The sequence below is a fragment of the Pongo abelii genome, chromosome 13 (genome assembly GCF_028885655.2).
Source record: "Pongo abelii isolate AG06213 chromosome 13, NHGRI_mPonAbe1-v2.0_pri, whole genome shotgun sequence".
In the NCBI taxonomy this organism is placed as follows: Eukaryota; Metazoa; Chordata; class Mammalia; order Primates; family Hominidae; genus Pongo; species Pongo abelii.
This window is the reverse complement of record NC_071998.2, coordinates 114,273,961-114,300,764: the sequence shown is the minus strand read 5'-3', so window position 1 is coordinate 114,300,764 and position 26,804 is coordinate 114,273,961. Positions and strand designations below refer to the sequence as shown.

At 37.1% G+C, this 26,804-nt stretch overlaps 1 protein-coding gene across 10 annotated transcripts in view; it reads right to left on the bottom strand.

Moving 5' to 3' along the window:
- RABGAP1 (RAB GTPase activating protein 1) overlaps positions 1 to 26,804 on the bottom strand; it is a 172,951-nt gene that overhangs the window by 101,837 nt on the left and 44,310 nt on the right. For 7 of the 10 annotated variants that reach the window (XM_054519399.2, XM_054519400.2, XM_024251732.3 and 4 more), the window contains 8 exon segments: positions 17,623 to 17,857; positions 15,952 to 16,156; positions 12,885 to 13,059; positions 12,076 to 12,233; positions 6,169 to 6,279; positions 5,715 to 5,781; positions 4,951 to 5,053; positions 3,557 to 3,726 (listed from right to left, as the gene is read on the bottom strand). In XM_054519399.2, coding sequence (XP_054375374.1) covers positions 3,557 to 3,726; positions 4,951 to 5,053; positions 5,715 to 5,781; positions 6,169 to 6,279; positions 12,076 to 12,233; positions 12,885 to 13,059; positions 15,952 to 16,156; positions 17,623 to 17,857 — 1,224 coding nt within the window. 10 annotated transcript variants of the gene reach the window in all.

Below are 26,804 nucleotides of genomic sequence, written 5' to 3'. Positions count from 1 at the left end.
TACCATCTAGAAACTTTTTTTTTTTTTTTGACAGAGTTTTGCTCTTGTTGCCTAGGCTGGAGTGCGATGGCGTGATCTTAGCTCAATGCAACCTCCACCTCCTGGGTTCAAGCAATTCTCCTGTCTCAGCCTCCCAAGTAGCTGGGATTACAGGCGTGCGCCACCACTCCTGGCTAATTTTGTATTTTTAGTAAAGACGGGGTTTCTCCATGTTGGTCAGGCTGGTCTCAAACTCCCAACCTCAGGTGATCCGCCCGCCTCGGCCTCCCAAAGGCTGGGATTACAGACCATCTAGAAACATTTAAAGATCATTCTCTCTTAATCTCTAAACTTTCAAAGTGATGTTTGTAAACTGGTTTAATTTCTGATGCATTCTTCTCCCGGGGCTCACCCTCCATCTAAATAATCAATGCTGTTCTGATTTCATGACTTAGTGCTTTTTTATTAATTTGGTGTCCCACAGAGGTTGTATAATCCTTCTCAATAATAACAGCAAATATGTAGGGAGAACTTACTATGTACTGGGAACTATTCTAAGCATGTTGTATAGTTTTTAATTTAATGCCACAATAGCACTATAAGGAAGATTCTATTATGCTGCCAATTTACAATTTAGTAAACTGAGACTCAGAGAGTTGGGGGAACTTGCTCAAAGTTAACAAGCTAGCGGTAAAATCCATGTGCTCTGACTCCAAATTCAAGTTCTAGATGATGACCCCGTGCTAATCCTCTGCTCCTGCTACAGTGAAGAGCTGGGAGAATAGTGCTGGGACTCAGGTTTACTTTCTGTCTCTTAGGACAACACTGAAAAGAAGTGTCCATGCCTGCTCTGCTTATTTCCTTTTTCTAAATATACCCAATAGGGCTAACTTGGGTACACTAGAATCAAAATTCTTGCTATCGAAATAAAAAAATGTAATATAGAAAAGTATATTCAAGTAAGCCCCACATACAACACTTTCATTTTATATAATAGAAAACAGAAGTTGCATGTAAATAAAATCAATTCAACATATATTTATTGAGAACTACTACGTTCCAGGTACTTGGGATAAGTCAGCGAATAAGACAGATTAAGAATCTCTCCTTAGTAGAGGACTCTAATATACAAAATAGATAATAAACAATATAAAAGTATGTTACATGGCATTATCAGTATGTAAAAGTCTGGTTAAAAAAATAAAAAATAGGGCCAGACGTGGTGGCTCCCACCTGTAATCCCAGCACTTTGGGAAGCCGAGGCAGGTGGATCACGAGGTCAGGAGTTCGAGACCAGCCTGGCCAACATAGTGAAACCCCGTCTCTACTAAATAAAAAATAAGGTCAGGCACGGTGGCTCAAGCCCGTAATCCCAGAACTTTGGCTTTTACTGAGTAAAACTTTGGCTTTTATTGAGTAAAACAAGGCTGGAGGGTTTTACGCAGAAAAGTGATAAGATCTGACCTTAGGCTACTATTATGATGAAAAGAAATCAAGAGGGGACAAAGACAGAAACAGTATGATGGGTAAAGAGGCTACTGCTAGGCCAGGTGTGGTGGCTCATGCCTTATAATCCCAGCACTTTGGGAGGCTGAGGTAGACAGACTTCTTGAGCCCAGGAGGTCAAGACCAGCCTGGGCAACATGGCAAATCCCCCATCTATATTTTAAAAAAGAAAAAAAAAAGGCTATTGCTATAAATGATGACTCAGATGAGGATTACTGTACTCTAGCTGGTGAGAAGTGATTAGATGGAGATGAGATAATAAACCTTTTTGGACATGCTAAGTTTGAGATGTGCTGAGAACTAAGAGAAAGAGGAGCTTTAAGGAAAAGAAAGTAATCATCTATAGCAAATGCTACAGACAGGTCAAGATGAGGACTCAGATTAGCAATTTATATCAGTGGTGACCTTGATATCTTCCAAGGAGTTTTGCTACAAAGGAAAGTAAAAATGGAAGCAGTAGGTGGTAGAACAACTGGGGGCCAAAAAAGAGTAAAAGATTGGAACAGAGATTTTAGCTGCTACCCACCCACAGAAAAGACAGAGTATGAAGTTTAACTTTGATCAAGTTAACTGCCTGATTTAAGAAAAAAAAAAAGACTCTTCAGAAGAAAGTAACAGAATACAGTCTCTACAATGTATCACTTAAGATGTTTAACTTGTAATCCAAAATTACAAAGAAACAAAAATGTGCATCATTATACATGAAAATTAGCAGGCAAAATTCTAAAGTGGCTGTACTGTAATTATGCTTAAGGATTTAAAAGAAAACCCGCTCAATGTAAAAGAACAAATAGGAAATCAAGAGAAAACAGAGATTAAAAAAACCCACAAAGACATTTTAAAAACAAAAAATACAGAAAATGTTTTTAAAATTCATTGAATGACTCTAACAGATTAGAAGTTGATAAAAATCAGTGAACTTAAAGACATATTAATGGAAAGTATCCCATCTGAAGAAAATAGTAAAAAGACTGGGAAAAAATAGAGCCTCACAGGTATCAAAAGCTCTAAAATACACATAATTACAATCCCAGAATCAAAGAGAAGAGAGATGGGGAGGAAAAAAAAGTTTAAGAAATAATGGGCCAGATTCTCCCCAAATCTGGTTTAAAAAAAAAAAATTTTTTTAATTAAAAATAAAAGCATAAATGTAAAAATGCAAGAACCCCAACAAATCCCAAGCAGGATAAACCGAAAGAAAACCGTACCTAATCATGTCACAGTTAAACATCTGAAAACCAAAGATAAATAATCTTAAAAGCAGCAAGAAGAAAATGACACATTATACCTAGAGGAACAATAACATAAATGAATGCTGACTTCTCATCAAAAACAATGGAAGGGCTGACTGGGCAAGGTGGCTCATGTCTGTAATCCCAGGACTTTGGAAGGCTGAGGCGGGCGGATCACCTGAGGTGAGGAGTTCAAGACCAGCCTGGCCAACATGGTGAAACCCTGTCTCTACTAAAAATACAAAAAAAAAAATTAGCCGGGCACGCTGGCACACACCTGTAGTCCCAGCTATTCGGGAGGCTGAGGCAGGAAAATCACTTGAACCCGGGAGGCGGAGGTTGCAGTGAGCCAAGATTGCGCCACTGGACTCCAGCCTGGGTGGTGACAGAGCGAGACTTCGTCTCAAAAACAAACAAACAAACAAACAACAACAACAATAAAAATGAAAGCCAGAAGAACAGGAATGACATCTTTAAAGAAAAAAAAAAGTCAACCAGAATCCTATCCAGTGAAAATATCCTACTGGGATGAAAGCCAAAAACAGACATTTTCATCTAGAGAAGTTTAAGAGAATACACCTTTAACAGATCTACACTAAAAGAAATGCTGTTCTTCGGGTTGAAAGTAAATGAGACCAAATGGAAATGTGGATCTTTCGGAAGAAACGAAGAGCAGTGAAAATGATAAGCAGGTGGGTAAATATGAAAAATATAATTTTTCCTCTTAATATATTTAAAATACACATGACTGTTTAAAGATCTGAGGGCTTAGAAATCAGCCTCACACGTGATTTCGCCTTTCTTATTCCCCCTTCTATATTAATAGAAAAATACAGTACCTGTTTTAGTTTCAAAAAGAAATTTTCAGTAGTACTACGTTTGCTGAAGGGCCAGAATAATCTTTCATTAGGTGAGCAAACGCGGACTTTTGTCTCCAGGAGAAATCGAACAGGCTCCTGTACTTCTGTTATTACCAAATCTACAGCTGTGGTCATAAACAGGACTTTATCTAAACAGAGAAAGAGAGACGCTGAAGAGGTAAATCAGAAACACAAATATATTTGCTCATAAGATTCCATAGAAACTATTACTTTTATTATAAACTTTCAAAATACCTTAACTGAACCATCAATTAAACACGTAAAATAATTAGACAACTGGTTTCAAAAACAAATTCCATATTGAGAATTAATTTAAAGTAACTGACAGTAGTATATACTGTAAAGCTTTTAAAACTGTACTGTCATCGGGAGACCAAGGCAGGCAGATAACTTGAGCCCATGAGACCAGCCTGGCCAACATGGTGAAACCTTGTCTCTACTAAAAATACAAAAATTAGCCAGGTATGTTGGCGCATGCCTGTAGTCCCAGATACTTGGGAGGCTGAGGTAGGAGAATCACTTAAACCCGGGAGGTGGAGGCTGCAGTGAGCCAAGATTGCGCCACTGTATTCCAGCCTGGGTGACAGAGTGAGACTCTGTCTCAAAAATAAATAAATAAAAAATAAAAAATAAAAACAAAAAACACCACTGTACAGTCAGATTGTTCTGCACAAGTGGCATATGACTTCTTTATGTCACCCTCATCAACACTGAAACTTCTCAATTTTTAAATTTGGTTAACAATGGTATTTGAATGGTCTGTTTATATCCTTTAACTATTTATCTATAGTGCTATTAATAACAAAAAACTGAAGGGGGGAAAATGCTCAATAAGAAGCATTTATTAAGCAAATTATATTTTCAGAATGGGATAATACGCAGCTATTAAACGCCATTCAAAAAGCGTATGAAATATCTTCCAGATACTTTATGCATAGAGTATTTGAAGAGCTACACAAGAAACTGCTAACAGTGATTCCTTTGGGACGGAGCTCTGGGGACTGTGGTAGACTCACTTTTGCCTATAAATCCTTTGAAATTTTTAACCATTTATGTGCATGGATTACCTCTGTACAAAAATAAAACTTATAAGTCTGTAAGTAAATAAGCATATAAATAGAAAGAAAGAAAAGAAAGAGGGGAAGGAAAAAATGAAAAAAAGGATGGAAAAGTGGGAAAAAGTGATCCTTTGCTTGTAGGTCAAATTTAATAATAAACTGAAGAACTATTCAAATTCTTTGGTTTCATCAGAATTAGGTAAACACTAGATATTGGTCAAAGAAGGGGTCCTTAGTTTTGCGTCTCTTCTTGAGACTAAAATTTCTGTTCATGATGTCAACAATCTGTATCACCTTTAGGAGTTTCTTCATTTACAACTTGAAAATGTGGGGATTTTGGATTCCAGCTCCCTGTAATAACATACGACTTTCCATCTGAACTTTTGCCCATAGATTCCTAGAAAAAAAGAGTAAAAATAAACCCGAATGCCACAGTGAGTGAACAACAGTTAATCCCCATCTTGCTGCCTTTAAAAACCAGAAGCTGCAAAAATATAAGAATATGGAAGAGGATAAGTATATGTGAATGATTACATTTATGGTAAAAAATGTGCCAATTATTTATGCAACTGTCCTGAAGTTATATGTAAATGCTTATGAATATCAAATTGTATACACATTAAGAAAATCCACAACCTAAATCCAATGTTGAATTCTTCTTTCACGTGAATTATCATCATATAATTTTTAGTTTTGAAAATAAAGATTTTCAGATAATGGGAATAATACTAATAACTCCTACTATTGGTAAGATACATGACAGTCTATAAATAATTCTTTAATAAATTTTCTCTTTTGATTATCACATCAACTGTACTCAAATACTTAAACAAGAATTTTATCACCACCACACAGTTAACAGACCAAGGCTCATCCAAAGTCAGACTTGTAAATAGCTAGTCAGGAAAAAGGAAATTATCTTATCTTTGCATATTGTTTTTATAGCTTACAAGATCACCTTCTTAAACTTGTTTTAACACTAGATTCAGATGAGAAAAAGTGAAACAACCTTTACTGAGGAAATAGTATGTAACTTTCTAATAAAAATAAATTCTTACCAAATCTAATAAGTGCATGTCACTATTTCGTACATCTTTTCCTGGACTAAGGAGAAGACCAAAACACCTACAAAAAAAGAACTGACATAAATTTAAGAAAAGAGATAACACAAAAGAACATTTAAATTAGGCCACTTTAAAAACAAATTCTTGCTGATAGAAAAGAGAACACATTAGAATTATCAATAAATTTGTGTTGCTAAAATAATAATCCTTGCTTCAAGATCAGCTAATTCTGTTTGCCTTTTATTACCACATAGTTGAAGAGAGCATATTAGCTGATTATTTATAGTAGCTATTTCAAAGTAATGAAGCACTGACTTCAGTAAACAAAATAATTTCCTAGGGAACAAAATACTTTGGAAATACATTTTTTAATACAGTGTAAAACTATGCCATTAGATTGATAAAAGCCAAAATTTATATTTAAGCTAAACTTACTAAAAACTCTTACCTTTCAATGGCAAGTTCTTTATTAGTTGTTTGCTGCACATAGATGACAATCTTCTTATCAATTCCTTGGCGTAGTTTAAAGCATTGTCTGTCCTTATCTTTGGGAACTGCACTGTAGACCAACATGTTTCATTAATTTTGCAAAGCATTTTCTTGTCATATACTAGAACCATTTTTTTAAACAAAGACCTCAAATCTCTGATTCTTTTCTGTGCCTGGTTTGCAAATAATAACAAAAAAGAAAAAAATCATTGTATGCCTCTTGATGTGAAAACATCATTTGAGTCTAGGTACTATGGCTTACATCTGTAATCCCAGAACTTTGGGAGACTGAGGTGAGTGGATCACTTGAGGTCAGGAGTTCGAGACCAGCCTGAGCAACATGGTGAAACCCCATCTCTATTAAAAATACAAAAATTAGCTGGGTGTGATGGCACATGCCTACAGTCCCAGCTATTTGGGCGGCTGAGGCAGGAGAATCGCTTGAACCAGGGAGGCAGAGGTTGCACTGAGCCAAGATTGCGCCACTACACTTCAGCATGGGTGACACAGTGAGACTATACCTCAAAAAAAAAAAAAAAAAAAAAAAAAAATTGATATTTGCAGGTAAACCATTAAAGCATTTATAAAGCTAGAAAAATCACTCCTATGCCCCCCAAAACATAACCTTAATTTTCTCTTTTGTTGCTGTAAAGCATGTTTCATGGCATCTGACATACAGAACTCAAAAAAGTAAGTATTCTTTCCTTTATATTTATCACTGGGATTTACAGATAGATTATTATCACCTTCTTTGCTTAAATATATAATGAAGAAAAAGATACTTAATCATAGATCTTTTGAGTTTCAAAGCAAGGTATCTTTAAAAAGTAACAGAAATGAGGAAGATATGGCCAATAAGGTGTTGCCCAACACTTCCCTTAAGCACTGTTAACTTTATTATAAACCAATGTAATAATTATAAAATACTAACTCGTGATAAGGTTAATAAACATCAGCTTAATTAAAAAGGTAAAAATATTATTTTTCTTTTTTTGAGACAGGATCTTGATCTGTCGCCCAGGCTGCAGTACAGTGGCACAATCTCATAGTTCACTACAGCCTCAAACTCCTGGGCTCAAGCTATCTTCCTGCCTCAACCTCCAGGATACCTAGGATTACAGGTACATGCCACCATGCCTGGCTAATTTTTTAAATTTTTTGTAGAGACGGATCTTGCTATGTTGCCCAGGCTGGTCTCGAACTCATGGGCTCAGCCTCCCCAAGTGCTGGGATTACAGATGTGAGCCACAGCAAAGTTCTTAAAATGACAGTTTAACAAAATAATCCCCTATTCTCCCACACACCACTTTCTCCAGCTCATTGTTCTCAAAGGTAAACATCAGTCTGTGGCCATCAGCCAATATGCAAAAAATCTAAATTGTATCTTATTTCTGTACAACTTTAAGATAATAGCAATAGAACCATTAGTAGCTACTGTAAATGGCTAGATGAAAGCTCTGAACACCTACTCAAACTTAAAGGTAGCCCTAAAGAAATACTAATTTGAAGCCCTTCTGCACTTTGTTACTATTTATACTAATTCAAGAACATTTTTTAATACTTCCATTAGAAAATCAAAGAATCTTAGCAAAGAACTCTAAAAATGTCAAAAATGTTCAAAGAAAATTTTTGCATACCAAACTGTTAAATATTTGTGACAGAGTTTTCACCTATAAGGAAATGGAAGGGTCTCAATTTTCAACTTGTAATAGATACACTGGTCTCTATGTTCTTTGGATGCTCAAGTAAATATAATCCCATTGTTCAGCAGTTTAAAACAACAACAACAGAAAGTTGTCTCTGGTGTTCTGAATCTACAGGGCTGCAGTAACAGGAAGCAGAATGGAGAGTGTAATCAGTGGGTGTTCACCTCACTGAATGTCAGGGTCCTAGATTATATTTCTGGTCTAATAACTACCTCATGTGAATGTATCCAAGTAGGGAATTTAGTATTTAATTTATATTGTATAAAATAAGAAACTGAAGTACAGGCTTAATTTCCCTGGCTTTACCTATAAATAAGCACAATATAAACTACCCAGTTTATCTCATGAGGACAGTTAGTGGATTAAGTAAAACAAAAAAGAAGTGTTTTGAATGGTACTTTGAATGAAAATGCTCAATTTAGGTCAGGCATGGAGGCTCATGCTTGGAATCCCAGCAATTTGGGAGGCCGAGGCAGGTGGATCATTTGAGGTCAGGAGTTTGAGATCAGCCTGGCCAACATGGTAAAACGCTGTCTCTATTGAAAACACAAAAATTAGCCAGGCGTGGCAGCACATGTCTGTAATCCCAGCTACTTAGGAGGCTGAGGCAGGAGAATCACTTGAACCTGGGAAGCAGAGGTTGCAGTGAGCCGAGATTGCGCCACTGTACTCCAGCGTGGGTGACAGAGCGAGACTCCGTCTCAAAAAGAAAAAAAAGTGTGAGACCCTGTCTCAACAACAAACAAACAAATGCTCAGTTTTCCCATGGGCAAAATGGAGAAGCAGGTTTCTAATTATAATAATTTAAAAATTGGCCAGGCAGGGTGGCTCACGCCTGTAATCCCAGCAATTTGGGAGGCTGAGGCGGGTGGACCACCGGAGGTCAGGAGTTCGAGACCAGCCTGGCCAACATGGTGAAACCCCGTCTCTACTAAAAGTACAAAAAGTAGCCAGGTGTGGCGGCGGGCACCTATAATCCCAGCTACTCGGGAGGTTGAAGCAGGAGAATCACTTGAACCCGGGAGAAGGAGGTTGTAATGAGCCAAGATCGCGCCATTGCACTCCAGCCTGAGTGACAAGAGCAAAACTCCGTCTCAAAATAATAATAATAATAATAATTTAAAAATTATACTTTTTCAGAAATGAGAAGAGCATTAATTATTCTCATCATACTTTGTCTATATTTATGTTAAAGTAAAACCATAGTAAATCTTGTGTTGTGTTATACACAAATATGAGTTGGACAGGGGATAAATAATATCCATAAACCAACATGTTTTAGTACTCTATTCAACATTTAATTTCTACTTTTAAAATTTGCTATTAATACTATACACAGTATGTTGGAGAACATTCATGTTAATAATTCTTTGAAAACCTCAATGATTATTTCTGCAGATAAATTTCCATACATATTACAGAATTACTGGGTAAGAGGAACTGCATTTGACAAGTTTAAATCTGACAAACCAAGGTATATTTTGCTAGGATTTCACACATCTAAAGTACTGTTGTCTTAACCTAATATATTTAGGTATAATAATTATTTCGGTATAATAATTATTTAGGTATAATATTTAGATAAAATAAATATTTCGGTATAATAGTAAGTATAAAATTAATAGGTTTTACATAATAATAGGTATAATTATAGAACTATTACATAAATAATTTATAGGTATAATATATAATTATTATTATACCTAAATAATATATATTAACCTAATATATTTAGGTATATTGATCATTATACTTAAATAATATATTTAAGTTAACACAACAGTATTTATTATAAACCATAAATTCAGTAAAGCCATGTAGCAAAAGGAAAACAAAGTCCTAACTAACGTGAAAAGCAAATCTGACCATCCAGGGATTTTCTGTAGTAGCACTTTGTCAGTATGAACAAATAGAACAGAGATGTTTATGATCATTCTACCTTGAATATGCCTGATTTCAGAAGGAAGGGAATTTATACTGATACTTCTGAGGGATCTTAATCTTTCCTATTTAATAATTAGAATTAACAGACCAAAGCTACATAAATATTTTCAATAAAGAAAAAAAGGCCAGGCACGGTGAATCATGCCTATAATCCCAGCACTCTGGGAGACCAAGGTAAATGGATCACTTGAGGCCGGGAGTTTGAGACCAGCCTGGCCAACACGGTGAAACCCTGTCTCTACTAAAAAACAGAAAAAATTAGCCGGGTGTGGTGGCAGGTGCCTGTAATCCCAGCTACTCAGGAGGCTGAGGCATGAGAATTGCTTGAACCTGGGAGACAGAGGTTGCAGTGAACCGTGATCGTGCCACTGCATTCCAGACTTGGTGACAGAGCAACGCTCTGTCTCAAAAAATAAGAAAGAAAATATATTTAGTTTAAAGGCTGCTTAACAAGGTAAAAAACTACTTAAAATTATACAGATTATAATTTTCACTTTGCAGGGCAGGAAGGTACACTGCAGGAAGGACTACCTCACAGCATTGCTTTGAGAATAGAAATAGCCAGGAATGGGTGGCTCATGCCTGTAATCCCAACACTTTGACAAGCCGAGACTATCACTTGAGACCACGAGTTCAAGACCAACCTGGGCAATGTGGCAAGACCCCATCTCTAGAAAAACCTAAAAAAAAATTAGCCAGACATAGTGGCATGCATCCGTGGTCCCAGCTACTCAGGAGGGTGAGGTGGGAGGACTGCTTGAGACCAGAAGGTTGAGGCTGCAGTGAGTCATGTTTGTACCATTGATTCAAGCCTGAGCAACAGCGTGAGGCGTATCTCAAAAAAAAAAAAAGAGAGAGAGAGAGAATAGAAATGTATCTAATTAGAAAGCACAGAGCACAATGAGTCATACTTTACTCCTCAATGTTTAAGTTGCACTGTACACTAAATTGGCCACCAGATGGCATGACAATTCCAAAGTCTGAAGAAAGACTAAGAATTATCAGTTTTTCTAATAAATAATCTAATAAACCAATCACCGTGCTTAATTTAAAAGCAAAATATTAGAAATATTCATATTTTTATATAACTTCATTTTACCAATTTAATGAGGTAGTCATGGAGGAAACAGACTTCTACATGCAATTACTGATTATAATACAATGATTTTGTGACATGGGCTATAATTTAAAAAAATCAAGTCATCTTGCAACCATAACATTTTAAAGTGAGAAAGGGTTTTAGAGTCTAGCCACCTCATTTAATACATGAGGAAACTACTGACAGATGTAAAGAAACTTGGAAACGGGGACATTGTTAATAGTAACAATAATTAAACTAAAGCTAAGTTTTGACTTCTATTCCATGGTTCTTTCCACCACTCAAAGGATTATCATTATATTTAAAAATTAAAATCAGTCACTTCTTACCCTACAGAAGATTAGACTTCAGACACAGACTTTATTTCTCCCCTTCCAATGTATGCAGATAACTTTACTGGGAAAACTTGACTTGAAAAGGCTTAAGATTTTTAGATTATTAATACAAGTAAATCAACCAACTAAAACAAGCAAATACAATCAGCAAAACAAATATAGCTACAAATCCAGCTGACTAAGCTTTGGCCATATATATATATATATTTTTTTTTTTTTTTTTTTTGAGACAGAGTTCCATTCTTGTTGCCCAGGCTGGAGTGTAGTGGCAGGATCTCGGCTCACTGCAACCTCTGCCTCCCGGGTTCAAGCAATTCTCCTGCCTCAGCCTCCCGAGTAGCTGAGATTACAGGCACCCGCCACCACACCTGGCTAATTTTGTATTTTTAGTAGAGACAAGGTTTCTCCATGTTGGTCAGGCTGGTCTCGAACTCCCGACCTCAGGTGATCCGCCCGCCTCAGCCACCCAAAGAGCTGGGATTACAGGTGTGAGCCACAGCGCCCGGCGCTTTGGCCATATTTTTATGAGCAGTTAGCCACTTGGTATCTGACTAAAATAAGGTAGCAACATGTTCCCAATATGACAATTTTTTTTAATTGCTTTAAAATTCTTCAAACTTTGCCTCTGTTAAATTTATGTATTTATTTTCCTTTATCACCCACATTTTTTTAAAAGCCCTCCCTTTAAAAGCAATCATTTTATGGTATGAAAGTTATAATCTGACCTAGAATTTCCCCTGAACCACAGCATGTTAATACATGAATAAAATAAGATTCCCTACCTAAAATAACCTTTACCATCATCTTCTTTTATTTCTAAAGACACAGAGAAGGTAAAGATGTCACTGTCAGGAGTCTGGGGTGCAGCAGTGGCTGAAAGTGGGGTCTGCTTGGCAGAACGGCGGAAGGCAGTGGCAAAACTGTAAAGTATCCGGCTTACCTACAACCAGACATGTTAGGAAATGGGCTGTTATCAAAAGATATAAAATACCTTTATTAAGGCTGGAAGGTTACCTACTTTGGTGGGCAATAATTATCTTTATCCCACTTATTTCTTTTGGTAAATTACCTAATTTGTTAGGCCTAATGGGCAACACTAAAAATGACCAGACAAGGGGTTTTAAAAAATAAATGGTTGTAAGCACTATAAATCCAATTAAAAAATCATTTCCTAAATTGTTAGAAACTATCTGAAGATATTACAATGAAAACAGTCCTAACAAGTTTTGATTTAAAAGAACGGTTTGCAAATCTGTCAATGTTAGAACCAGAATGCCTACTTAACCCAATCAAAAGTAGCCAACAGGTCTCCTCTGACATTCTTAGTAGTAGTAACAAAGTTCTAGTTAATCAAATTTTTAGTTAATTTATACTTTGGCCCATGAGGCTAGAATCACTAAAACACTAGCAGAGAATTTCATCTGGCTTATGAGTGATCATAATAAATACCATTATTTATTTATTTATTTATATATAATGGTATAAATAAATAAATACCATTATTTATTTATTTAGCTTGAAATAATCATTTCAAGCTAGTGAGGACACTGGTGAAGTTTCATTTGCAGAGAGTTTTCTCTTGAGGACTTACAGCTTCTTGTATTTCACACCGGAAGACGTGTATTCTGAAGAGCTCTGCATTGTAATGACTTTCAGTGAAAGCAAAACAGTCACTCTCAGGAGTTCCATCATGCCCTCTGACACAGAAGAGGATTTTGTAGATAGGGTAGTTTGCTATTTCAGTGTTTGTCTGAGGATCTAAGAGTCTGTTCAGAGAAAAAGATACAGAGAGATAAGAGGAATTATGAACAATCTGCACTACGTTTATATTAAGATGTGAGACTCATTCTTTCTAGTAAGAAGATCACATATTTGGTATGCTGATATTAGCCTTAAATTTTAATAAGTAAGTCATATGTGAATTCCAGAAGCTACTGATTACATAATTCCATAGCACTAAAAACCATATGGTATCATGTTTTAGAGAGGCAAACAGAAAGGTATAAATAATATCAATAAGCACATTTCTTATATAGTCTGCAACAAAATAAAGACAAGATTAATACGTAAATTAGACTACCAAAATACATCACTGAAGCTGTGCTTTTTTTTTTTTTTTTTTTTTTGAGACAAGTTTCGCTCTCGTTGCCCAGGCTGGAGTGCAATGGCGCGATCTCAGCTCACCGCAACCTCCGCCTCCTGGGTTCAAGTGATTCTCCTGCCTGAGCCTCCCAAGTAGCTGGGATTACAGGGATGTGCCACCACGCCCGGCTAATTTTTTGTATTTTTAGTAGAGGCAGGGCAGGTTAGCCAGCATGGTCTCAATCTTCCGACCTCAGGTGATCCGCCCGCCTAGGCCTCCCAAAGTGCTGGGATTACAGGCGTGAGCCACCGCACCTGGGCAAAGCTGTGCTTCTAATTATCTCCTTTAAAAACGACCTAATCTGTTATGAAAAAATAAAAAACAAAAAACTGATGCTTTTTCCCAGACTGAAACAAGTTTTTTTTTTTTCGATTCATGGAAAATAAGGACAGAGATTATACAAAATGTTAACTCCTCAAAAAAAAAAAAAAAAAAAAAAATGAATAAAAGCAAAAGGATGCCATTCAGTAAAAAATCAAAGGGATAGCATTCATTCAAAAATCTACTTATTCAAAAAATATTTATGTGATACCTACAACATTCCAGACTCCGATCAGGGCACTAAGGCACAACTATGAAAGGTCTAAAAAGAAACTATGCAATTTCAACACTACGTGGGTAGAGCCATTAATGGGAAAGCCTAGAAGGGCTTGCTCATCACGGAAATACCTAGGAAGAGGATCTAACACAGGTTTGAAAGCACTTTTATGAAAACTCTAAAAATGTGGGGTAAGACCGACTAGCTTTCTAACTTCTTTTATAGAATTAAAAATATATTAAAGTATAACTTCAGTTAGAGGAATGAGCATTGACTAAGAAACATATAGAAATGAGTGCTAAACACATTTTATTAATAGTTTATCATTAATAAATAGAATTTGTAAGTCTTTGCAAAATAGTTATTTAAATACTTAAGGGGAAAAATTACATATACAGATTATTTTACTACAATCAACACACAGCTATTACTCTGTAACCATGAACGTCCAAAATACTTCTGAGGATACTGAGAAATGGATACTCTATATACTGCTGATAAAAGTATAAACTAGATCAATATTTCTAGATGGCTAGTTGGCAATGTTATTAGAAGCAATAAAAACAGACAAACTCAATAAGTTTACTTCTAGGAATTTATCCTACGGAAATCAACAGAAGTCTAAAAAGATTGAGCTCAAAGATACCTATTTATAAAACACTGATATTCCCATATAATTAAAATTAGCTATCATTATTCATGCTTTTTTCTCTGAAAGATAAAAACCTTAAAATGTCTAATATAAGAGATGGGTTATTTATTTATAACCCATTCATATGCCATCATAAATTAAAAATTTTAATAATATTTACTTGGATGAAAAGAGGTTTATGATATAAAACTAAGTACAAGATGGTATGTACAGGTCCATTGCTGTTAAAAAAAAAGTTGATTCTAATAGTTGTATAATTATGTATGCATATATATGCAGGTATATTCACACATACATAGACATATACACATACCAATATGCAAAGAAGATCTTAATAAGCCAAGATGTTAACTGTATTTATTAGTGGTAGAGTAGAATTAAGGCTATTTTTATGTGGTAATTTTTTTAAATAAGCATACATCTTTGGTAATAGGGAAAAAAAATTTATTTTACCTGCACTCATCTGACTTATTGAGCAACAGTATATTTAGCTGGTTGATACAGACATCTGATTAACTATCTGCAATTGTAATTTGTTCTATGAGTATAAACAGCTAGAGGCTTCTCTGTGCCTCAGTTTTCTCATCTTTTTTTTCATTTTGTTTTGTTGAGACAGGGTCTCACTTTGTCAGTCAGTCTGGAGTGAAGTGGTATGATCACAGCTTACTGCAGCCTTGAACTCCCAGGCTCAGGTGATCCTTCCATTTCAGCCTCCTGAGTAGCTGGACTACAGGTGCGTGCAACCATGCCTGGATAATTTTTGTATGTTTTGTAGAGTCAGGGTTTCACCACGTTGCCCAGGCTGCCCAGGCTGGTCTCGAACCCCTGAACTTAAGTGATCAACCTGTCTCAGCCTCCCAAAATGCTGGGATTACAGGCATGAACCACTGCACCTAGCCAGTTTTCTCATCATAAAAATTAAGGGGTGTACTGGTATAGTTAATATTTAATAATAAATTTTTGTAACTTTCAAACTCAGCGTGAAACTCCATTTTGAAATAATGTGTCAAGCTTGTATTTTCATCAAAGGAACATGGAAAATATAATCTTTTAGGCTGACTCATGTCAATATGTTTCATTTATCCCCAAAACATTAAATGCCTAATGTACTACACATGATTGGGAAGAGTATGAAAAACTATTACAAATAAGTGACCATTTTTCACAAAGGTCACAGTCCTTGGAAGACATGAGTGCCAGGTAAATGAAACATTACACAAGTAAAATAACTATTAATATGTATTTTATTCACTATTGCTTCTTTCTAAAGCAACAGGTCAGAGATCTGATGTAAATATCAAAAGATTTCAATAAACCAGTCTCACCTCACAATTCCTTCAGACACGTTTGGCACTGAAAGGGTAACATCTAGTGAAATCTGACACTGGCTTCTTAAAATGGACATCATCCTCAAGGCTTCCACTTCACTCCTGGGAGCATTTACCGAGGCACAGCCTAAGTAAGTCAGTTTACTGAAAACTACGCTGTCCTCATCGGCCACTGGTGTGAAAGGACTTGAAGCTTCAGAATCTGAAAGAAACAACAAATAAGGAAGTGATTACTTTCACTTTGATATTTTGTTGATATGATTAGCAAGTAAAAATCTGCAAGTAACATTTAGGGTCTAAAATTAAGTATTAATGAGATAATATGCCATACCCTAAAAGAAATGCCCATGAAAACCAGAAATCTCACACTAGAACTCTGTCAGAAACACCAAGATTTTTAGGTACAGGTTGAGTATCCTAAATTCAAAAATCTGAAATATGAAATGCTTCAAATTTCAAAACCTTTTGAGCACCTACATGACACTTAAAAGAAGTACTATTTGGGGCATTTGAGATTTCGAATTATTGGATTTGGGGTGCTCAGCAGGTAATTATATGCATATTCCAAAATCCAAAAACATCTGAAATCTGAAACACTTCTGGTACCAAGCATTTCAGACAAAGGATACTCAAAATATAGTGCTATTAGAGTCAGTCTCAGTCAGACTCAGATTTGATTCACTTTCTGCCTCTTCTAATTTGTTTTGACTTTGTAATTTACATTTAGGTCAAATATACATTTAGCATTTCTTCACTGTGAAACTCCTATCTCTGATTGTCAACTTTTTTTTTTTTTTTTTTTTTTTGAGATGGAGTCTCGCTTTGTCGCCAGGCTGAAGTGCAGTGGAACAATCTCGGCTCACTGCAACCTCCACCTCCTGGTTTCAAGCAATTCCCCCTGCCTCAGCCTCCCAAGTAGCTGTGACTACAGGTGTGTGCCACCATGCCTGGCTAATTTTTTGTATTTTAATAGAGACAGGTGGTCTCGATCTCCTGACCTTGTGATCCACCTGCCTCGGCCTCCCAACGTGCTGGGATTACAGGCGTGAGCCACTGCACCTGGCCTGTCATCTTTCTGACCTGCACTGTTAAAATTATTTCTCTAATTCATCATCTTAGCCAATTCATTATGTTCTCTTAATCCCTTTGGCTTTCCTTTCCCAATAACATCTACAGTTTTAGCACCTGCTTTTCCAAATGAGTCTTTTAAGTTGTCCTTCTCCCATGCTATGTCTTTCTGTCCCATGTTCTAGTCTTCCTTTTTCAACTTGGCAACTGCTCCCATAGAGCTATATAGGTCTGGAGCAAACATCTGTTCACCCAGAATTATCCCTCCATTTCTCTAATATTGTACTCATATTCCTTCTTTCTTTGAAAAATCTTTAAGCATTCTGGGGGAAAAAAAAAAGACTCCCTCTGTGTCCTTTAGCCATGTTTTCTCTTTCCTTGGTACAACTGAAATACATTTAAAAGGAAATCAGAATGGTACATATATTTTTACTCCTCTCACATCCCCTTAGATTTAGAATGTAGAGATTCTAGAGAATGTTTTTGCCTGTTTTTGTAGACAATGGTTTTGCCTGTTCTAAATAAAACCTAGTACAGGGTGGACACTCACATACTAAAAACAATAACCTTCAGTTACGCAAGCAATGCAGCAATCCTAACCTCCTTGTCCAGGTTTCACTGGTAGGCTCATCTCTGGTTTTTGGAGCCCTACTAATGGCACAGGGTTAATGGTGGATGAAGCGGAGAGCTGATTAGAAAGAGGCCCATCTCCTTCACCATCCAGTTGTGACCTTTTCACAAGCTCCTTTTCCCCTGGCTGGTCGTCCATTGGAGGATCCATCAGTACATCTGCTAGCTCTTTTTGCAGCTGCTGTTCACTCCCATTCCCTACAATCTAAGGGTCACAAATACATGCAATCAGCAAAGTGAGAAAGACTGACCAGTATTGATTAAAATGGGTCCACATTCTAAAGAAAATCATTAGCATTTCTTTTGATACAAAGATATCTTCTGAATGTTTTTTTAAAAATAGAATAAATCAAGATCTGCAACAAATAAGGGCACAGCTGCTCTCTCAATTTATATAGTTTTTCATGAAAAAGTACATAGTGAACTTCAGACTAATACCCAGAAATATATGCGATAGCCTGCCAATGTTATTAAAGTCTTTTACTGTGTCCTAAACTAACAATAATTAAAGGATTTATCATTTTGTCTGATAAGAAATAACGCTTTTAAGAAGAACATCTTAGTGTCTCCTCTAGCCCTTAAGAAAAAAGGAAAAATGTGCTTGCTTCCAAAAGATATCAACAGAAACATACATATTAGGCAATACATTTCGACAGGTATTTTACCACTCCAGTCATATGCAAGTCTCTTGTATTTCTGAGGAAGACTTATATGATATGAACAGGTTCTGAAAGTTCTGAAACACTTGAGTAAAGCTGACACGAATGTACAAAATAGTCCTGAGAAATAAAAGCACTCTATTTCAGTAATATCAAGTAATTTTATGGAGTCATGATGGGTTATTACCAGTTCCTCAACAAGGAAGCAAGTGCAAAATCCAGTGGAGACTGCCCAATGCCAAGGAAAACCACAAGTGACATAATGCAGTATTGTCACTAAACGCTTAAGAAATACTAAAAAAATTAACAAAAGAATTGAGTTAGAAAAACGAAGCCATGGGAAAAAAGAGGGAGCCCTGATTTAGGAGGCTTTCTGAAGACTAAAACCTAACAAAAAGTTAAATTGGGCAGGGCTAAGAGAATGAGACCTACCCTAGCAAAATTAACACAAAGGCTAGGAAGCAAAATTCCAATAACAGAGGTAGGTACCTCTGGGCTACCAAGAAATCCAATTCAAGTATTTTTATTGATTCAGGCTTTTATAATTCTATAAACTTCAAGTCTCTTGTGCTGCAAATTATAATTGAGAAAAAGACAAGTCTTTTTTGCGGACATTTTCCCAAGGAAATTCCAACACTTCAACTACTTTTGCCTTAGAAATAAAGACCTCTTTCTTGGCTTCAATGACAATTTCTGTTTCTGTGAATTTCATTTTATGTTTGGAGTTATTGCTAATGGAATTACAAGTGGGCCGAGTAATTTTAACCCTTTGTTAAATCAGATTCTACACAGACACAAGTGCAACTGAATTTCTTTTTTCAGAAGTTCTGCTTTAAAAAGTTTTTTTTTTTTTTTTTTTTGCTGGGCACAGTGGCTCATGCCTATAATCCCAGCACTTTGGGAGGCTGAGGTGGACAGACTGCTTGACCTCAGGAGTTCAAGACCAGCCTGGGCAACACAGTGAAACCCCATCTCTACCAAAAATACAAAAATTAGCCGTGCGTGGTAGCATTTGCCTGTGGCCCCAGCTACTGGGAGGCTGAGGTGGGAGGATCGCTGGAGCCCAGGAAGCTGAGGCTGCAGTGACCTGAGATCACGCCACTGCACACCAGCCTGGGTGACAGAGCAAAACCCTGTCTCAAAAACTTTTTTTTAAAAGAGACATCATATCACTATGTTGCCCAGCGTGGACTTGAACTCCTGGGCTCAAGTGATCCTCCCTCATCAGCCTCCCGAGTAACTGTGACTATAGGCAGTGCCACCACGCCCAGCTTAAAAAAATTTTAAAGCACCTAAAAATCCAACTAAAGCTTAGATCCAATTAGCCTCTTATCTTTTCAAAACTGGAGAAGAAATACTGTATCACCTGCAGTAAGCAAAAGACAGCCCAAGTGAACCTAAACTAATTTTTCCAAGGGTAGGGAGAAATAACATATAGGAGTAGAGTTATATAGCTTCCCAAAAACAGATGAGAGAAGATATTAGATTCCCTGTTGAAGCAATTAGTAATTACAACTGGGAATGCAACTGGAACTGAAGAAAGACATATTACTTGCTATGAAGTAATATGCCAAAGATCTTTTGATCTTTGGCACATAAGTAAACCTAAGTTTTCTGTTGGGATAGGCTACCTACGTTGTAATATACTTACCAATCACAGAAATGTAGCTAACCCTAAAAGAAAACATGTTTATACATTTGCCTTGTGTTTATACATGTTTATCTTGCATTCTTCCCTACTTTATAAATTTTATAAACATAAGAACTGTCTTCAATGTCCTTAACTCTTCCTTAAAAACTAGGAAAAAGTAATGTACACACACAAAACAGTTGTAAGAGTGGCTTAAAAATAGTAACCTAACAAATGCCTTGAATAATCCTATCAAATGCAATACTCAACAATTATCATGTTAGATCATTTGTGAACCTTCAATCCAATTCCAAATTACTACCCGTGACAGTATAGTACACATACTTCTTTTTTTTTGAGACAGAGTCTCGCTCTGTTGCCCAGGCTGGAGTGCAGCGACACAATCTCGGCTTACTGCAACCTCTGCCTCCCAGGTTCAGGCAATTCTTCTGCCTCAACCTCCCAAGTAGCTGGGACTACAGGCGCGTGCCAACACGCCCAGCTAGTTTTTGTATTTTTAGTAGAGACGGCATTTTGCCATGTTGGCCAGGCTGGTCTTGAACTCCTGACCTCTAGCGATCCACCCACCTTGGCCTCCCAAAGTGCTAGGATTACAGTCATGAGCCACTACACCCGGCCTGCATACTTTAATCAATTAAGTTCTTTTTTATTTTTAAGACAGTCAACTGATTTTGTCTAAACCAAGCTGGGAAACATTCAGCAGTGCCTTTCAAGGTTCTGAAACTTTGACATGCATCAGAATCACCAGGAGAGCTTGCTGAGACAGACTGTTGGGCCCTACCTGAGTTTCCAATTAAGTCTGGGGTGGTACTCAATAATTTGAATTTCTAAAAAATTCCCAGATCATAGTGATGCTGCTAGTCTGGGAACTGCACTCTGAGAAACAATCTTAGATTAATGATTTTTGACCATGACTATCCAAAAAAATTATCAGTATTACTAGGGAGTATGAAATGAACAAAAGCAAGTAATACATAGCATGGCATCTGTAGTCAACATTAATACATATTTATCTTTTTTCAGAAGTTCTGCTTTAAAAAGTTGGTTTTTTGCTGGGTGCAGTGGCTCAAACCTATAATCCCAGCACTTGGAGAGGCCGAGGCAGACAGAGTACTTGAAGCCAGGAGTTCGAGACCAGCCTGGCCAACATGGTGCAACCCTAGTAAATACAAAAATCAACCAAGGCATTGTGGCATGCACCTGTAGTCCCAACTACGCAGGAGGCTTAAACAGAAGAATCGCTTGAACCCGGGGGGCAGAGGTTGCAGTGAGCCAAGATCGTGCCACTGCACTCCAGCCTGGGTGACAGAATGAGACTCTAGCAAACAACAACAACAACAACAACAAAAAACCTCCACAGATGATTCTGATATACAACCAGGATTGAGAAACACTGCCTCAAATCTAAATCCCAAACTACGATGCCAAAATAGTATTTACCAGAGGGTCCACATAGGCATCAAAATGGTCTCTGGTACTTTCTGAAAATGCAAATCCCTTGACTCCACCCAAGAAAAACCTCTGCACATGGGCCCCAAGAATCTATATTTTGCACCCCATCAGATGTTCACATGTAACAAAGTTTGAAAATCACTGGGCTAGAAACTTATACAGTTTATTTATTTTCTAATATGAATGGTTCATCATGATAAAAGGACTAACTGCGAATGATTTTTACTTTTGGCACATGCCTATCTCCACTAGAGAGGCTAGGAAAGTTGACTGCTTAGTTTCCAGCCTCCCTTACGGCTATGGTTTACCATATAACATAATTTTAGCCTTTCAGATGTAAAGAAATTGGCTGGGAAGCTTCTGGAAGACTGTTGATTTTCCCAATAAAAGAAACAAACGTGACTGGTATCACCCCCTTTCTCTCTTCTTCTTGACTTGGAACATGAATATAGAACCGTGGTGGATGTACTATTACAATGAAGTGACACAGAACAAAATGTCAGTAAGCCAAGCCAAGCACAGTGGCCTGTGCCTGCAGTCCCAGCTACTCAGGAGGCTGTGGGGAAGGATCACTTGAGGCCAGCCTGGGCAACATAAGGAGACCCCTTGTCTTAAAAAAGAGTCAGTGAGCCAAAAAAGAATGAGTGGATAAAAGAAATTGGGTCCTTAATGGTATAGATCAGAAGTTAAGAAACACTTTCTGTAAAGGGCCAGATAATAAATATTTTAGGCTTTGCAGGCCTTATATGTAGTCTCTCTTGCAGCTACTCAACTCTGACTTTGTAGCATGAAAGCAGCCATAAACAATGTGTAAACAAACTAATGTGGCTATGTTCCAATTACACTTTATTTACAAAAACAGGTGGCAGACCAGATTAGGCCAGCAGACTATAGTCTGTTGAACCCTGGTATGGATGAACAAGTTAAACCAACTGGCAACTGCTTATCTCCAGACTTCTCATAGCAGAAAAATAAACCCTCTCTTAGTAGGGCTCTCTTCCTTGCTGCCAATAGCATTCCTAACAGATACCACAATTATCTCTAAAATAAATGTAGTTTCAGGTAAAGTAATGAAGACATTGTGGTATTGGTGAAGAGGCAAATATAAAGATCAATGGCACAGAACAGAGTCCAGAAATAGATGCACACATATATGGCCAACTGATTTTCTTTTTTTTTTATTATTATTATTATTATTATTATATTATTATTATTATTATTATACTTTAGGCTCTATGGTACATGTGCACAACGTGCAGGTAAGTTACATATGTATACATGTGCCATGCTGGTGCGCTGCACCCACCAACTCGTCATCTAGCATTAGGTATATCTCCCAATGCTATCCCTCCCCCCTCCCCCCACCCCACAACAGTCCCCGAAGTGTGATGTTCCCCTTCCTGTGTCCATGTGTTCTCATTGTTCAATTCCCACCTATGAGTGAGAATATGCGGTGTTTGGTTTTTTGTTCTTGCGATAGTTTACTGAGAATGATGATTTCCAATTTCATCCATGTCCCTACAAAGGACGTGAACTCATCATTTTTTATGGCTGCATAGTATTCCATGGTGTATATGTGCCACATTTTCTTAATCCAGTCTATCATTGTTGGACATTTGGGTTGCTTCCAAGTCTTTGCTATTGTGAATAATGCCGCAATAAACATACGTGTGCATGTGTCTTTATAGCAGCATGATTTATAGTCCTTTGGGTATATACCCAGTAATGGGATGGCTGGGTCGAATGGAATTTCTAGTTCTAGATCCCTGAGGAATCGCCACACTGACTTCCACAAGGGTTGAACTAGTTTACAGTCCCACCAACAGTGTAAAAGTGTTCCTATTTCTCCACATCCTCTCCAGCACCTGTTGTTTCCTGACTTTTTAATGATTGCCATTCTAACTGGTGTGAGATGGTATCTCATTGTGGTTTTGATTTGCATTTCTCTGATGGCCAGTGATGGTGAGCATTTTTTCATGTGTTTTTTGGCTGCATAAATGTCTTCTTTTGAGAAGTGTCTGTTCATGTCCTTTGCCCACTTTTTGATGGGGTTGTTTGTTTTTTTCTTGTAAATTTGGGCCAACTGATTTTCAACAAAACTGTCAAGGTTATTAAATGGAGAAAGTGACAAATAAAACAAATGAAGCTGGAACAATTAATCTGACAACTATATGCAAGTACATGAACCTTAATAGTTCACATCATATACAAAAAATTAACTCAAAAAGGATTACAAACCTAAGTGTGCTCTAAAATTATAAAACATACAGAATAAAACACAGGAGAAATCTTTTTGATCTTGTGACATAGAGATTTCTTAGGACACAAAAAGTATGAATCATAAAAGAAAAACTTGAGAACTTTAACAAAATTAAAAAGTTCTGTTCAGAAGAAACTCTTAAGAGAATGAAAAGATAAGCCAGACCTGGAGAAAATATTTGCAAGTCATATATCTGATGAAGGACTTATATCCAGAATATACAGAGAACTCTTAAGAAGAAAACAAACTACCCAACTAAAAAGGGCATTTCACCAAAGATACACAGATAGCAAATAAGCACATAAAAAGAAACTCAACATTACTAGCCATCAGGGAAATAGAAATTATAATAGGATGCCTCTATACTCTTATAAGAATGACTATAGTCTGGGTGTGGTGGTTCATGCCTGTAATCACAGCAATTTAGGAGGCTGAGGCAGGTGGACTGTCTGTCTCTAGGAGTTTGAAACTAGCCTGGGCAACATGGTGAGACCCCGACTCTACAAAAATTTTAAAAATTAGCCAGAAGTACTGGCACACACCTTGGTCTCAGCTACTCAAGAGGCTGAGGTGGGAGGATCACTTGAACCCAGGAGGTTGAGGCTGCAGTGAGACTATGCCACTGAACTCTAGCCTGGGCAACAGAGTGAGATCCTGTTTAAAATAAAATAAAATAAAGTAAAATAAAATAAAATAAAATGAATGACTAAAATTCAAAACAACTCTGACAATAGGAAAGGCTGGCAAGAATGAGGAGCAACTAGAAAACTCTCGTACATTGCTGGTAGGAATGCAAAATGGTCTAGTCATATTATCCATTTTTTATAAAGTTTTATAAGGTTAAACATTACACTTACCATATGACTCACTCTTAGGTATTAGTTACCCAAGAAAAATAAAAACATATGTCTGCACAAAAATCTGTTTACAAATTATTTTTTGAGAGACAGGGTTTTTCTCTGCTGACCAAGCTGCAGGAGAGTGGCACGATCATAGCTCACTGCAGCCTCAAACTTCTGGGCTCAAGCGATCTTCCCATCTCAGCCTCCCAAGTTGCTGAGATTACAGGAATGAGCCACCAATGCCCGGCTGCAAATGTTAATGAATTATTCATAATAGCCAAAAACTGAATACAACCCAAATGTTTATTCACTGGTGAGTGGATTAATAATAAGATTCTTACAGATCTATAAAATGGAATACTACTAAGCAATAAAAAGGAATAAACTACTAATACACACAATAACATGGACAAATCTCAAAAGCGTTATTCTGTGTAAAAGAAGCCATACACAAAAGACTACATACTGTATGACTCCATTTACCTGGCATTCTGGAAAAGGCAAAACTATAGGGACAGAAATCAGATCACTGGTTATCAGGGAAGGGGAATAAAGGTATGACTAAATAGATGTGCAAGGGGACTTTTGGGAGTAATAAAAGTATTCTCCATCTTGACTGTGCTGGTCGTTACACGAGACTTTACATTTGCCAGAACTCAGGACTGTACAACTAAGAGGGCTGCATTTTATTGGTGTAAATTTTACCTCAAAAAATCTGACCTAAAATAAAACAGAAAAAGTATGATTTCCACAAAAGATGCAATTTGAGAACACAACTGTTCCCTTTTTTCTATGTACCCTACTAAAGGTGCTCACCCAGGATTCTGTCTTTAGCATTAACTTCACGTTATTAGACTCTCCTGTGCCACTGTATGGTATCTACTCCTAACAACAAACAATCCCAAATCTGTATCTACAATCCCTTCCTCAACTGTCTACTCAACTAAGAGACCTTCAGTTGGATACATCAAACTTACTCTGTCCAAAACTTAAGCCACTGATCCTCTTCCTGCTTTTCTTTTTTTTTTTTTTGAGACAGAGTCTCGTTCTGCCGCCTAGGTTGGAGTGCAGTGATGCAATCTCTGCTCACTGCAACCTCTGCCTCCTGGGTTCAAGCGATTCTCATGTCTCAGCCTACCGAGTAGCTGAGATTACAGGCATGCGCCATCGCGCCCAGGTGATTTTTGTATTTTTGGTAGAGATGGGGTTTCATCATGTTGGCCAGGCTGGTCTCAAACTCCTGGCCTCAAGTATCTGCCCGCCTTGGCCTCCCTGTTGGGATTACAGGCATGAGCCACCGCACCCAGCCCTCCTGCATCCTTTTTTAATCAATGAGTTGCACTACCATTCACTCCATAGCCAAATTAAGAATTACAATCATCCTTGATTTCTCTCATTCTCATATAACTCACAAATCCTATTGACCCTTGTCTGTCCATTTTTCCCTTCTATCTTCTCTGCATAGCTAATACCTTAGTACAACCTCTTTCATTTTACGTAGGCCTACTGCAGTTAGTACTTTGCCTGCCTTCTTTCTCTCTCTCCTCTTTCACATATGGCCACCATTCAACTTCTAATTGCCAATCTTAGTTGTGATCAAGCACTGCCTTGTTTTTAAATCCTTCATTGGTTCCTCAATGCCCACAAGATAAAGCCCAAATTCCTAAGTATATCCTATGAGTCTTTTCAGAACTCTGCTCAATCTGCCTTTTCAGTCACTTAGTCACAGCAAACTACTCAACTTTCCCAGGACACACCATAAACTTTCAAGCACCTATACTTTGTACAGACTGTTTCCTTTCCTGGAAAGTCATCCTCTTTAAGACCAACCTTAAATTCTGTTACCTCCTCTGGGAGATCTTAACCCTTCTAGATAGGATTTAATCACTCCCTCCTCAGGGCTACCATAATATTAGCATATATGTTTATTCTAGCATTGCTACTTGTTTTAGAAAATATTTGTTTAGAGAGTCCCTTGAACCAGACTGGGCAGAGACTGTTTGTTAAATTATCTTTATATCCCCAAAGCTTCAGATAGTGACTGGGACAGAATACACCTGAAATACATATTTACTGAACTGAATGTTACAAATGCAAAGAATGGAAGCCAAAGCAGTATGATTTTATCCTACTTGGATACTGAATATTCCACAAATTTTGGTTTAATTATAGAAAGGAAATCTGAATGACTTCAGCTTTATCTACTAAAATACAAAAACAAAAACAAATACCATCTTTTTTCATTATTCTGAGCAAGTGTCATTAAGGTCTAACATTTACAATAAGAA